This window comes from Erinaceus europaeus, chromosome 17 (assembly GCF_950295315.1).
Source record: "Erinaceus europaeus chromosome 17, mEriEur2.1, whole genome shotgun sequence".
Taxonomy (NCBI): Eukaryota; Metazoa; Chordata; class Mammalia; order Eulipotyphla; family Erinaceidae; genus Erinaceus; species Erinaceus europaeus.
Genome location: NC_080178.1, coordinates 66,512,167 through 66,525,366, shown reverse-complemented (window position 1 = coordinate 66,525,366; position 13,200 = coordinate 66,512,167). Strand labels below are relative to the sequence as shown.

The 13,200-nt window shown below is 41.1% G+C and overlaps 2 protein-coding genes across 2 annotated transcripts; both read right to left on the bottom strand.

The window, feature by feature from the left end:
* Positions 1 to 500: 500 nt before the first annotated feature.
* LOC103122811 (olfactory receptor 51A4-like) lies at positions 501 to 1,643 on the bottom strand. The gene has a single exon (XM_007533431.2). The coding sequence runs from the start codon at positions 1,641 to 1,643 to the stop codon at positions 705 to 707; it is 939 nt and encodes a 312-aa protein (XP_007533493.2). The 3' UTR covers positions 501 to 704.
* An 8,032-nt stretch (positions 1,644 to 9,675) lies between these two features.
* Positions 9,676 to 10,632, bottom strand: LOC103122877 (olfactory receptor 51L1-like). Its single transcript, XM_007533494.1, has one exon. The coding sequence runs from the start codon at positions 10,630 to 10,632 to the stop codon at positions 9,676 to 9,678; it is 957 nt and encodes a 318-aa protein (XP_007533556.1).
* Positions 10,633 to 13,200: the final 2,568 nt, after the last annotated feature.

Genomic DNA, 13,200 nt, shown 5'->3' with positions numbered 1-13,200 from the left:
ACAGTAGAAAGTGTCGGGCATTTTACTTTAGAAATTTTTAAAGCAATGCAGATAAAGTGATAAGCCCATTTATTTCTTCATCATCACAGACTCAGAATGTTATTAATTTAGTGTGTGTTTATGGACACAAATTGACATCTCATGATTTAATAATTTTATAAAAATATCAGGTATGTATACATATATCCCATACATATATAATTGTATAATTTAGTCCAGGATGCTAAGTTCTTGAACACCCATTAATCTGGGTCATTTTTTTTTCTGGCTGCAAAATATCCAGCCCAAAACTGGCAAATCCTAGATCATTTAACTGTCAACCTATTGATACTCACTTAGGTTATTTTTTAAATTGTATTTCAAGTGCCACTAAACTGAACATTTTTAATCAGAGTTTCTGTGGCCATGAGAAATGATGAGTATAAAACTAGGGAGGGTACTAAGAATTGGAAATTCTCGGTTAATGAACTGGTGCATTTTAAATTTGCTTCACCTAGTAAAATAGCTGACAAAATATTATACTACTCTGATTTAGATGAAAAAATATAATATGTGATCATGGGTATTCTCTACATATTCATTGCCATGAGACATTTCTAACTTTGACAATGTGAGGGGGAACACACCCTTTCTGGACCACTTTGTCGATGTAACTGGCTGGCTTGAGGGTGTCTGTCTTCTTCTTTTTTTTTTTTTTTTGCCCTTTACTGTTTTCTTTGAAGGAAAAGCTGGATCAGGCCCTGGCGAATTGGCTTGGTTTTCACACTGTAGATGATGGGATTCAGCACAGGTGGCACCAGCAGGTAGACATTGGCAAGGAGTAGACGGACAGCAGGGGCAGCATGCTTCATGAAGCGGTGCACCAGAGCCACACTGATCATGGGCACATAGTACACAAGCACCGCACAGATGTGTGACACACATGTGTTCAGGGCCTTCCGTCGGCCCTCCCCGGAGGTGATGCCCAGGACCGTGTAGAGGATCAGCCCATAAGAGATGACAATGAGTAAGGAGTCCAGCCCGAACGTGGATGTTACAATGCAGAGCCCAAGAATGCTATTGGGTCGAGTGTCCTCACATGGCAACTGGATTAGATCCGAGTGAAGACAGTAAGAGTGGGAAAGTGTGTTGTGTCCACAGAAGGACAGACGCCTCAGGAGAAAGGGCAGAGGAAGCATGAGCATCACGCTCTTCATCCCCAGTGCCATGCCTGTGCCCATGATCCGGGGCAGGGTGAGGATGGCCGTGTAACGCAGGGGGTTGTAGATGGCCACAAATCGGTCCACAGACATGGCGAGCAGAACCCCTGACTCCATAATGGAGAACGAGTGTATGGAGAACATTTGTAAGAGACAGGCATCGGAGCCAATCTGGTTGGCACCAAAAAGAAAGATGCCAAGCACGGTGGGCAGAGTGGAAGCAGAGACACCCAGCTCTGCCAAAGCCAACATGGCTAAGAAGAGGTACATTGGCTGGTGTAGGGACATGTTCTTCTTGATCACTGCTAGGATCAGGCCATTGCCCACAAGGGCCACAACATATATAGAGCAGAATGGAAAAATAAACCAAGGATACTGAGCCTCCAAACCAGGGAGACCAGTCAGCAGAAAATATTTCGGGATGAGTTGACTGTTGTTGTACATACTAAATTATCTGCAGTCTGGGGATTTTGCTTGAGTGTACACCAGAGATGTAGCCTAGAGTAAGATGCATAAAGGTTACTTGAGAGGGACTGGATATTCCTTTGTCTGATTGTTATTTGCCAACTTTTGTCCTTCCTGACATACAGGGCCAGTTGTATTTAGCATTCAATACTAAATAAAGACACAAAATCATGTCTTGCAAATAAGAGAGTTCTTCAGTGACAACACAGGGCCTCTTACAAAAGGACAAAGAGGACATAAAGAATCTTTGATTGGGAACCACTGTGCTCTCAATCCTCTGATAGGTTTTCTAGTTAATATTTGAGGCATCTATGATGCATTTTGAATGACCATCATCATGTCACAACAGTTTAGCATACTAATAATCTAAGTGATTTACTTCCTATTATAACGATTAAGATTTTGATATATTTTTATTAACTTCCTTGAATTATTTGTGGTGCACTATTCACTTACAAACATGTACCTTGCTTATGGCTCCAAGATTTCACTTCATGCAGTTTGGAGTTTCAGAACAGTGTCTATAGAAGACGATATTGCAGACTTTAGAGTGAGATTACTTCAGTTGGAATCCTGATGCAATCATTTTCTGTCTCTCCCTTTAGTTTCCCAGCTTAAGGCAGAAACAATTATATGATATACTTCAATGCAAGTATTTGTCTCAGGGTTTAAGCAAATTAATGTGTATGGAATAGTTATCATGCAATCTACTTTCAATGAGTGTGGTTATACTTGGCAAATTATGATAATAAAAACAACAACAATAATAATAATATCATCAGTACAAACCAGACATTCATTTCCTAAATTATTTTCTCACTCAAACATTTTTCCTTGATCCTTATGGAGATCATTTCTTATTTTGCAAGTAATTATTATTATTATCTTTTTTTAACCTCTAGTCAATTTTTTTAATTCTTAAAATTGTCTAGACTGAAGATGTCCACACTGAATTTTTATTCCCATCTTACTATGTAGTCATTACAAGTATATAAAATCATTCGGTCCTGCTTCCTGGTTGACTTATTGGGGACACTGCTTGTCATACATACTAAAATAATCTCACAAGCTTATCTGAGCATTAAAGGCAAGCAAGCAAATAAAAACTGCCCCCATAAAAAGTGAGTCACTGTGTGGTACTCTTCATTCTGAGAATCACTTGGCATGTAAAAGTAAACAGTAATGTTAGAGGAACAATATGCCTGTCTGTAATAGTACGGTGGGGGAGTGAAGTGGTCTGGGGTTCAACTTAAACTTTTGTCTCATCATCTTCATTGTCTAGTGTTAACTGGCATTGTTAAGGGGAAAAAAAGTGAAGAAAACTAGTTCTAAAATATGTGATTTCTATAGACACTACGAAGTAAGTGTTGTGAATGTAGAGAAAGAAGAATTCTGTTATATTCGATTATACTGCTGCTGGGAATGCAAACTGGTTCAAGCACTATGGAGAACACGTGTACTTAATGCCAGTGAAGTGCCGATCAGGAAACTTACCAACTTGGACTCATCTAAATCCCCATACATCTTTACTTTGCTTATCCTTCCTGGTTAGTTCTGTCATTTCTGTTTTGTTTTCACTGTCTACTTGCTCCTTTTCCTTCTCTTGCTTTCCCTCTTCTTTCCTTCCTGAAGAACTCTGGCATTCAGTTCTACCAAAAATAGTTTTTAAGTAAATATACCCTCCACTACTGTCTTCACACTATTTGGCTCAGTTACTTATTCTGTGAGGTCTTGCCCATGTGTGTTTTGTAGTTCATCACCTTCTTTCATCTACTTTTTCCCATGCCACCGCTCTAGAATTCACCACCACATACAGTATCTCACACTTTAGTTGTCTAGGCCTTCTCTGAGTTGTCTTTAAACTCTTCCAAACAAAGCATGGAGACTATGCTGTAATCGTATCAGAAAGACTTAACTAATGGGAGGGTGGCAGGTGGTGGCACACCTGGTTGAGCTTCCACATTAATGTGTGCAAGGACACAGGTTCAAGTCTCTGGTTCCTACCCTCAGGGGAAAAGCCTGAAATCCTTCTGATCAGTGAAGTGGGAATGCAGATGTCTCTCTCTCCCTATCTCTCTAAATCCTATCAATTTCTTTCTGTCCGAGCAAGTTTGGAAAGAAAGAGAGAGAGAGAGAGAGAGAGAGAGAGAGAGAGAGAGAAAGGAAGGAAAGAAGGAAGGAAGGAAGGAAGGATGGATGGAAGGAAGAAAGAAAGAAAGAAAGAAAGAAAGAAAGAAAGAAAGAAAGAAAGAAAGAAAGGAAGAAAGAAAGGCAAGGCAAGGCAAGGCAAGGCAAGGCAAGGCAAGGCAAGGCAAGGCAAGGCAAGGCAAGGCAAGGCAAGGCAAGGCAAGGCAAGGCAAGGCAAGGCAAGGCAAGGCAAGGCAAGGCAAGGCAAGGCAAGGCAAGGCAAGGCGAGAAAAGCAAAAAGTAAAAAAGTCACCTGGAGTTGTGGATTTGTAGTGCCAGACACCAACCCCCTAGTGATAATCCTAGTGGCAATAAATAAACAAACAGACACAGAAAAGAGGCCACAGACTACAATATACTGATGTTATTCTGGGACAGAAGTTTGGTGACAAAGGAACTTTGTCTTCATGTAGAAGATAAACATAAACATAATGTAGTATGTCCCTTTATTCTATTACATATGAGAGGCTACTAATTCAGAAAGTTAAGAGACTAAAGATCATGAATGAAGCATGAGGGTTATCTGGTAAATATTACATGAGTAAGTTAAAGTCTTGTGTTTGGTGGAGAAGTAGCCTAATGTTTGGTAACCAAGACAGAATTCTGAGAAAGGGGAAAACTCATTCATCTGGTACTTTGTGTCAGGCATGTTATCTTCATACATACCATTATTTGTCTCCTCAAAATAGTCAGTCACCTAGTCACACATGACAACTTGGGAAAGTGAAGTGTTGGCATTTCAGATGAGTTGCCAAAAAACACTGTGGTAAAACCATGAAGTCAGGAGAGAAAGAAAGCCAATGACAGAAAAAATGAGGGATGTATAGATGAGTGTCAGACAGAGAGAAGAATGATACAAGGTAACACACACACACAGACACACACACACACATATGTCATTGATGAATTAGATTTAAGAGTAGCCATGTCCTAGGCCACAGGAATAGCTCACTGGGACAGTGCAATTCTTTACCGTTTACCTGACCCAAGTTCAGGCCCAGTTCCCACTTCACTGAAGGAAGTTTCAGTGCTGTGGTCTATTTCAGCTTTCTCTCTCTCTCTTTCTAAAAATAAAAAAATAAAATAATATAAGAGTAACCGGGTCTTAAACGTGATACAGCTGCCTGAATTAGGTATTGAAGGTGAACAAGGACAGGATAAATAGATGTAAGTACTGACTGTAGATTTAAACACATAATTTTACACAACTAGTTGTAGAACAAATAGAAGGTTCCTTGACCCAGGTGTCCTACATTTGAAAGGATGTGGGAGAAACAGACATTGGGAGCTACAAGGAAGCTTCCTGGACAAAAGCTTTCTCCAGGGTGGAGGCTATTGTGACACAAGGAAAGAGGAAATATAAAATAGAATATGTTAGGAATCATCTTCATCCCAGAATGAAAACCCTCAGATCCAGCTCACCTGAATAGATTCCCCATCCTCCTGATTCTCTAGTCTGGGCTTCAGGGCAAACTCTATTCCCACTCCATGAATGTACACTGCCCTACAGTGTAGCTGATCTTAGGCCTGGTCTTCAGATCTAACTAACCTCTGGGGCTAATAGGTCTTCTTATTTATCATGGAAGCCTGCCCCTTTTACCAATTTTTTTTCCAGCCAGTCACCTGGGAGATAAAGATAAATCAAACTCAAAAGAAAATTCTGTTTCTGGGGTTGCAAAAGTAATTGGACCAAGAATAGAGGATCCCAGGAGGTGCTCTTTTGGGGAATATGAGTCAGATCTTGAGAAAAAAAATACAAGATGACGAGTATGTGTCTATGTGTGTCCATATGCAGGTTCATGTCTATGTGGGTATGTTTTCTATGTACACGTGTAACTGTGAAGTCATGTTGATGTACACATGAGCACATATCTATGAATGCACATGTCCTGGGTTTATGCACAAGCATCGTCCTTCACAGTGAACTTTATTTGCAAGTTTGCTTGAATCTATAAGCAAGCATAATTTTCTCCATAGTTATTGATCACGAATATGTGTATGTACAGCTATGTCTGATTGCATATGTAGCGTTCTTATGCATTTGAGCAATAGCATATGTTTAAAAAGTCTTCCAAAGTACTTTAATGATTATCTGATGTCCCTTTTTAAAATTTATCTTTTTTATATTTGTTTATTTATGTGTTTATTCCTTTTGTTGCCCTTGTTTTTTTATTGTTGTTGTTATTGATGTCATTGTTGTTGGTTAGGACAGAGAGAAATGGAGAGAGGAGGGGAAGACAGAGAGGGGGAGAGAAAGATAGACACCTGCAGACCTGCTTCACCGCCTGTGAAGCGACTCCCCTGCAGGTGGTAAGCCAGGGCTGGAACCGGGATCCTTAAGCAGGTCCTTGTGCTTTGTGCCACTTGTGAAGCGACTCCCTGCAGGTGAGGAGCCGGGGCTCGAACTGGAAAAATTATCTTTATTTATTGGATAGAGATAGCCAGAAGTTGAGAGAGTAAGAGGCAATAGAGAGGGAGAGAGAAAAAGAAACATCTGCAGCACTGCTTCATGACCTGAAAAGCTTTTCCTCTGTAAGTAGGGACTGGGGACTTAAACCTGGGTTCTTGCACATTAGAACATGGGCACTCAACCAAGTGTGCCAGCACCTGGCTCCAATACTCTTTATTTTCCAAGAAAAATATAAGGCTTCCTATTCTATCTCCACTGTACTTCAACTTACTCTCTGAAAATAATTCCACTTTAGGAGGTTAGGGGGTAGCACAACGGGTTAAGAGCATGTGGCACAAAGTACAAGGACCGGCAGAAGGATCCTGGTTTGAGTCCCCGGCTCCCCACCTGTGGGGGAGTCACTTCACAGGCAGTGAAGCAAGTTTGCAGGTGTCTATCTTTCTCTTCCCCTCTCTGTCTTCCCCTCCTCTCTCTATTTCTCTCTGTCCTAACCAACAACGAACAACATCATCAACAATAATAATAACCACAACAAGGCTACAACAACAAAGGCAACAAAAAGGGGGGGAAATGGCCTCTAGGAGTGGTGGATTCATGGTGCAGGCACTGAGCCCCAACAATAACCCTGGAGGCAAAAAATTTAATAATTCTACTCTACTTTTTATGAGATTAAAAAAAGTTTTAGGCAGGGGAAGTGTGGGGGGTGGGGGGAGTGCTGGCGGTGGTGTACCTGGTGAAGCGCACAGCCTAAGTGCAAGGACCTGTGCAAGGATCTGGGTTTGAGCCCTGGCCCACCTGCAGCAGGGGAACTCTCCATAAGCAGTGAAGCAGGTCTGCAGCCATCTTTCTCCCTTTCAATCTCTCCGTTTCTCTCAACTTCTCTGTCCTATTTAGTATAATGGCAAAGGTGACCGCCAGAAGCAGAGGATTTGTAATGTTGTAATGCTGGCACTGAGCTCCAGCAATAACCATGGAGGCAAAAAAAAAGTTTTAGGTATCTCTGTTTAATAATAGTTTATATCTTTTATCCAGTGATTATGAGCCAGCTACAGTTCAGAGTTCAGTATGAGTCTATCCTTATGTAAACATTATCATATTATAAATAAGAGTGGGAGCATATGCTTTACATGGGAATCAAGAGAGGGAAATAATTCTTGAATGGTAGATTCCATTAAAAGGTAGAAGCAAAAACATTTTTATTTTATTAAACACTTTATTATTATTTATTCTATAGCAGAGCATTAGTCAGCTCTGGTTTATGGTGGTGCTAGGAATTGAACTTAGGACTTCAGAGCCTCAGGTATGAACTTTTTTAGCACAGCTATCTCTGGATCCTACACATTTTATAGTAACAAGTTGTTAGTTTAGTCCTTAGTCTTCATATTTCAGGAACTTTTCTGAAGAGAGCCATTGCTGATTTTCTATTGTTAACCATGCTTGTTTGGGTAACAGCTCTTTCAAGTGTTTGACAAGCACTTATAAATGGTTACATACTTAATATATTCTTTAACCCTCGTTATATGTTTATAAAAGCTGTACTATTTCTCCTGATTCTATAAATGAAGAAAATGGGTGTCAGAGAAAGCAATCACATTTAAAGCCAGAATAAGTCATTCTTATAGGAAAATTCAAATAAAAATCCAAAGGGTAAAAGAATAGGAAAGCTAGTGGTCCGGGAGGTGGTCTCTCAAGCAGGAGGTCTTGAGTTTGATCCCCGGCAGCACATGTACCAGAGTGATGTCTGGTTCTTTCTTACTCTCTCCTATCCCTCTCATAAATAAATAAAATAAAAAATAAATAAAAATTAAAATAAAAGAATAGAAAAGTTATCAGAGGAGGGGGTGGAATAAAGAATTCTGGTGGTGGCAATCATGTGGAATTGTACCCCTCTTATCCTATGATCTTGTCAGTGTTTCCAATTTATAAATAAAAAATAAAAAAAACACTGTTAAGATAGTAATTAATTGTTATTGCATTGATCACAGTACTAAGTGAAATATACTGGTATATCTCTGATTCACTTTCTATCAATATTTTTTCTTGACACTAACCACAAAGAAACATGTAGAAAGGTAAAGGATTTCCAAAAGAAAAAAAATTGTTTAGAAAAAGTATAAGTGATAAGGGTTTTGATTGGGGGAGTGAAAAATCCAGGATTGTGGGAGCCTAGGTGAACCTAAAAGCATTGCTCTGGGGAAGATTTGTAGTCACAAAAGTGAAATATACTACCATCTTTCTTGCAATCAAATATTTCGTAACCTTTCATCTAGAGTACTTATGTCACCATATTCAGCATTTTCCAAATTCCTTCTCTGGTATCAGTACAAGTACAGATGGGTATGGATAAATTTTCTAGTATAGTCCGTAAGGTTCATATTATCTAGTTTGTGGAATCCAACACTGATCGCTGCGGGTCTTAATTTACCAATCTCCTTAGTTTTTCCTCTTTCTCCATTTCTTCTTGGTTTATGTTTTATTACAGGCATGCAAATACTTTGAGGTTTATTTCACTAAATTACTTTTGTAGTCATGTTATTAAGCTTTTATCACCTTGTTCTTTTTTAAGCTAAACTTCTTGGATGGACAGTCTGTATTTGTAATTAGTATTTTGTTTTTAAAGATTACTTAGGTTCAGTGAATATACAGAGAAATAAAAGTAAAAGGCAGAAACCATGTGTATTTACACAGTAGGAGAGTTAAAGAAAAACAATGATAATTCCATCAGACACTTCGGCCTCATTTTTGTCCCAGACAAAGGGTTAAGGGTAATATTGAAATTTTCCTCTTGGATCTCTAGTGAACTTAACCTTGATGGATGAGTATAACAGACAGATTATAATGTGAGGGATGTTGCTAAATTCACTAATTAATCCAAGTCATCTGAAGTGATGATTCACTTTGCCACATCATCAGAGTAATTGATCACTGATTATATTAATACAGAATTAGGATTCTGACACATCAGTAGAGGAGAAGACGCAAAAAATCACTTTATTTTTCTTTTAATGCTTTACTTATTTGTATGAGGGAGGAAGGGAGAGAGAGAGAGAGACAGAGAGAGAGAGAGAGAGAGAACCAGAGCATCAGTCTAGCAAATATAATGACTGAGATGAATGCTTTATCCACTGTGCTACCTCCTGGTCCACAAGCATTACTTTAAACTTGGCAAATATTTACGTTAAAAATTAGTATTTTGGGTAAGAAAATAGTGAATTTGTGCCACTCAGTATATACATGAGTAGTAATAAGCATCAGCTTTATTTGATTTTTAACAGTGGGGTCCATTCATGATGTCCACTTGATTGATCAGTCTTAAAACAAGTAAACAGGAAGTGCCTTGCTGTACGAGGGCTAGAGAAAGGCACTTTTCAGTCATCCCCTCATTTTGAATTATCCCACTTCACCCGCAGCTGCTTATTGTAACTTTCCCAGTGAGACCACCTTGAGAATGGCCTTTCTGATCTGCTTGGTCTTGACGCTATAGATAATGGGGTTCATCAGGGGTGGGAAGAGCACAGAGATGGTCCCCATAAGGATGTGCACCAGGGGTGAGAGGTGATGTCCAAACCTGTGCACAATGGAGAGTCCAAGCACTGGCACATAGAAGCAGAGCACAGCCAGGAGGTGGGAGACGCAAGTGTTGAGGGCCTTGAAGCGCTCGCCTGAGGAGGCGATGGCCAGCACGGTGCGCAGGATGACAGTGTAGGACAGCACGATGAAGAGGACGTCGGAGCCCATGGCCAGCATGATGATGCAGAGCCCGTAGAGCCTGTTAAAGCGGGTGTCAGAGCAGGCCAGGCGGATCATGTCCTGGTGCAGGCAGTAAGCATGGGAGAGCGCCCCAGGGCGACAGTAGTCAAACTTCAGTAGGTGCAGCGAGGGTGCCGCGGTGATGATGGCGCTCCGCATGCCCAGCACGGCGCCCGCCAGAGCCACCCGGGGGCCTGTGAGCATAGCCGCATAGCGCAGTGGGAATCGGATGGCCACCAACCGGTCCAGGGCCATGGCGAAGAGCACGGCCGACTCCATGAAGAAGAAGGAGTGGAGGAAGTGCTGCTGCAGGACACAGGACACCAGGCCGACCCTGCGGGCGTCAAACCACAGCACGCCCAGCACCGAGGGCAGGGTGCACATGCACAGGCCCACGTCTGTCACGGCCAGGATGGCCAGGAAGTAGTACATAGGCTGATGGAGGGAAGGGTCAGTTCGAACCAGATGCAAGATGGTGGAATTGCCCAGCAAGGCCACGAGGTAGCCTGCAAAAATGGGCAGTGAGATCCAGTGGTGAGCCCATTCCAAGCCAGGGAAGCCTGTCAGCTGAAATGCAGAGTAGCTCAAGTTGGCAGTGGAGAGGGTAGGCATCTCATTCATAGGAGTTCACTCTGGGAAAGCAGCATTAAAAGTTACTGAACCAGTGAGCATGAGCCCTGCTGCCTTGCCTGGGCACCACTCTTGTTAGCCAGTCTTTCCTTGTATTCCTGGACTCAGGGAACTTTCAGCTCACTACTGCCCTGTTTTTCCATGCTTGCCCTCCTCCCCCATTACTTCCATCCAATCCTCTTCTGGCCTCAGTGACCTTAAGATCCCACACAGAAAAAAAATTTAAAAAAAAAAAAAAAAAGATCCCACACAGCTTTTCTCCACATTGGCTTGTGAGGGTTGGTGAAAGTTTTTCTTTAAACTCAAAAGAAATAGGGACAGTATGGTGGCACACCTAGTTGGGTGCACATGCTACAATGCACAAGCACCCAGGTTCAAGCCCCTGGTCCCCACTTGCATGGGGAAAGCTTTGCAAGTGCTGAAGCAGTGCTGCAAGTGTCTCTCTGTCTCTCTCCCTCTCTATCACCCCCTTCCCTCTTGCTTTCTGGCTGCCTCTATCCAAAAAATAAATAAAGATAATTTTTAAAAAACTTAGAAAAAATATTTACAGTTTTGTATCAGCAGAATACCTAGATTCTCAGAAATTCTATTGTTTACAGTAGAATTTATCCTGGACCTTACTACCTCCCAAGTCCCAGTTTTTTGTCATCCTCATAACTTCACAACTCCAAGATGTCTTTTAAGCTAGCTAGCTAGCTAGACAGTAGTTACTCAGATGATAGCTAGCTAGCCAGATAGATTGACAGATATATATAAAAAAAGAGTAAAAGACACTCCAGCACCAAATCTTCCTCCAATGAGGTGGGAGCAGCCTCCAAATTGGGTCACACACAATGAAACAGAGAACTATCCAGGTGAGTTATTTTGCCAGTGTGCATCCCTCACTGTGACTTGCCAGTGACTGGTACCTCCAAATATCTTCCCATGTCCTGCTGGGAAGGAGGACATTCCTCCCAAAAAACCATACCAATTTACTCTATAGCATTGACCTTCTTAAAGGCCACCACTTTTTTTTTGTTTTCTAACTGATTTTCTTGGTATTTTCCCCATTTCTTTTACCCTTTATCCCTCTTGTTATAGAGAAACAAACTTTTCTTCTCTTTAATATATGAGTAAAGAAATGACAAGAAAGAGCATGTAAACACAAGAGGGAGAATTTGGTAATGGAGAGGGCGAGGAATGGCAACATGGTCAGGCAGGAAGGAACTGATGGAAGAAACATGAAAGACGGGAAGGATGCTAAGATCCCTATTCTCATCTGCTTTGTTCTGACCTTTAGGTTCCTGATTATTGAACAAATTGTCCTGCTTTATATCTTCCTGCCTTTCAGTTACCAAGTTGAAGATGCTCTCATGCTTCTATCCTGACTTCCCTGGGAAGAGGACTGCACAAATATGTCCTGGAGCCTCACCTCTGCAGAGTCCTGCCCCACTTGGGAAAGATAGAAATAGGCTGGGGGTATGGGTTGACTTACCAATGTCTGTGCTCAGTGGAGAAGCAATTACAGAAGCCAGAACTCCCACTTTCTATACCCCAAAAAGAATTGTTGTCCATACTCTCTGTGTGTATGTGTGGGGGTGGTTTAGGTGGGGTAGGATGACCAAAGGGTTCTGAACTCCAACTCTATCAGGACTCAGAGAGAGAAGAAGAAAAAAAGAAGGACATTTGGATGTTGTAATAAGTGAAAGTGTGACTTGGAATGGAGGAAAAATGGGACCATAGGAAAAAATGGACAAATGTAGATAAATTGTTGGATATAATAGTTAAATAGTATAATAGATAAATAGTTGGATTATAATAGTTAATAATATATGGATATAATAGTTAACTCATATCTGCAACCTTAGGAGACCTGCTGTAGCTTTCAACGGGGGATACAGAACTCTGGTGGTGGAAATGGTATAGAGTTGTACCCCTGTTAGCTTATAATTTTGTAAATCCATACTATATCACTAATAAAAGAGATAAAGAGAAAGGAAGATACACAACATTATTTAAGCAGTTGTGAAATTTCTCCTTGTATATGATGTTTTTATATGGTACCAGAGACTTGAACCAGATTCTTGACTCATGGTGAAGTGTGCTTTCCACACCAAATGGGAATCCCCTTAGCCCTTAGAAGTCCAAGATATAAACAGTTTTTGGAAAAAAAAAAAATCAGACACCTCTCTGGTGAAATGACTGACCACCTATCTCTGTACTTTAGCATCTTTCCTTTCCCAGGGATGAAATATTGGAAGCTGCCTCATTTGGGATAGAGTTCTGGAATTACAGTTCCTTGCCTGCCACGGTCCTGTATCACGCCCCAAAGACAATCCCTCTGATCACCAGTTGATGCCTTATCTGAACATGGGCAAAGGCTCCTCACCTCAACCCCACATCCTTGTGCTGCTTGTTCTGCCTGTTTTCCTGGCACTAGAAGCTGCCCCACAGATGCAACCTTCAGATAATGATGTGATGTAGAAGTCAACACGGTAAAGGAGAATGTGACTGAACCCAGATAAGGCCTTTGTAGAAGTGTTTTAAGATTCTGGAAAGTGGAGTCAGAGGCACATTTAT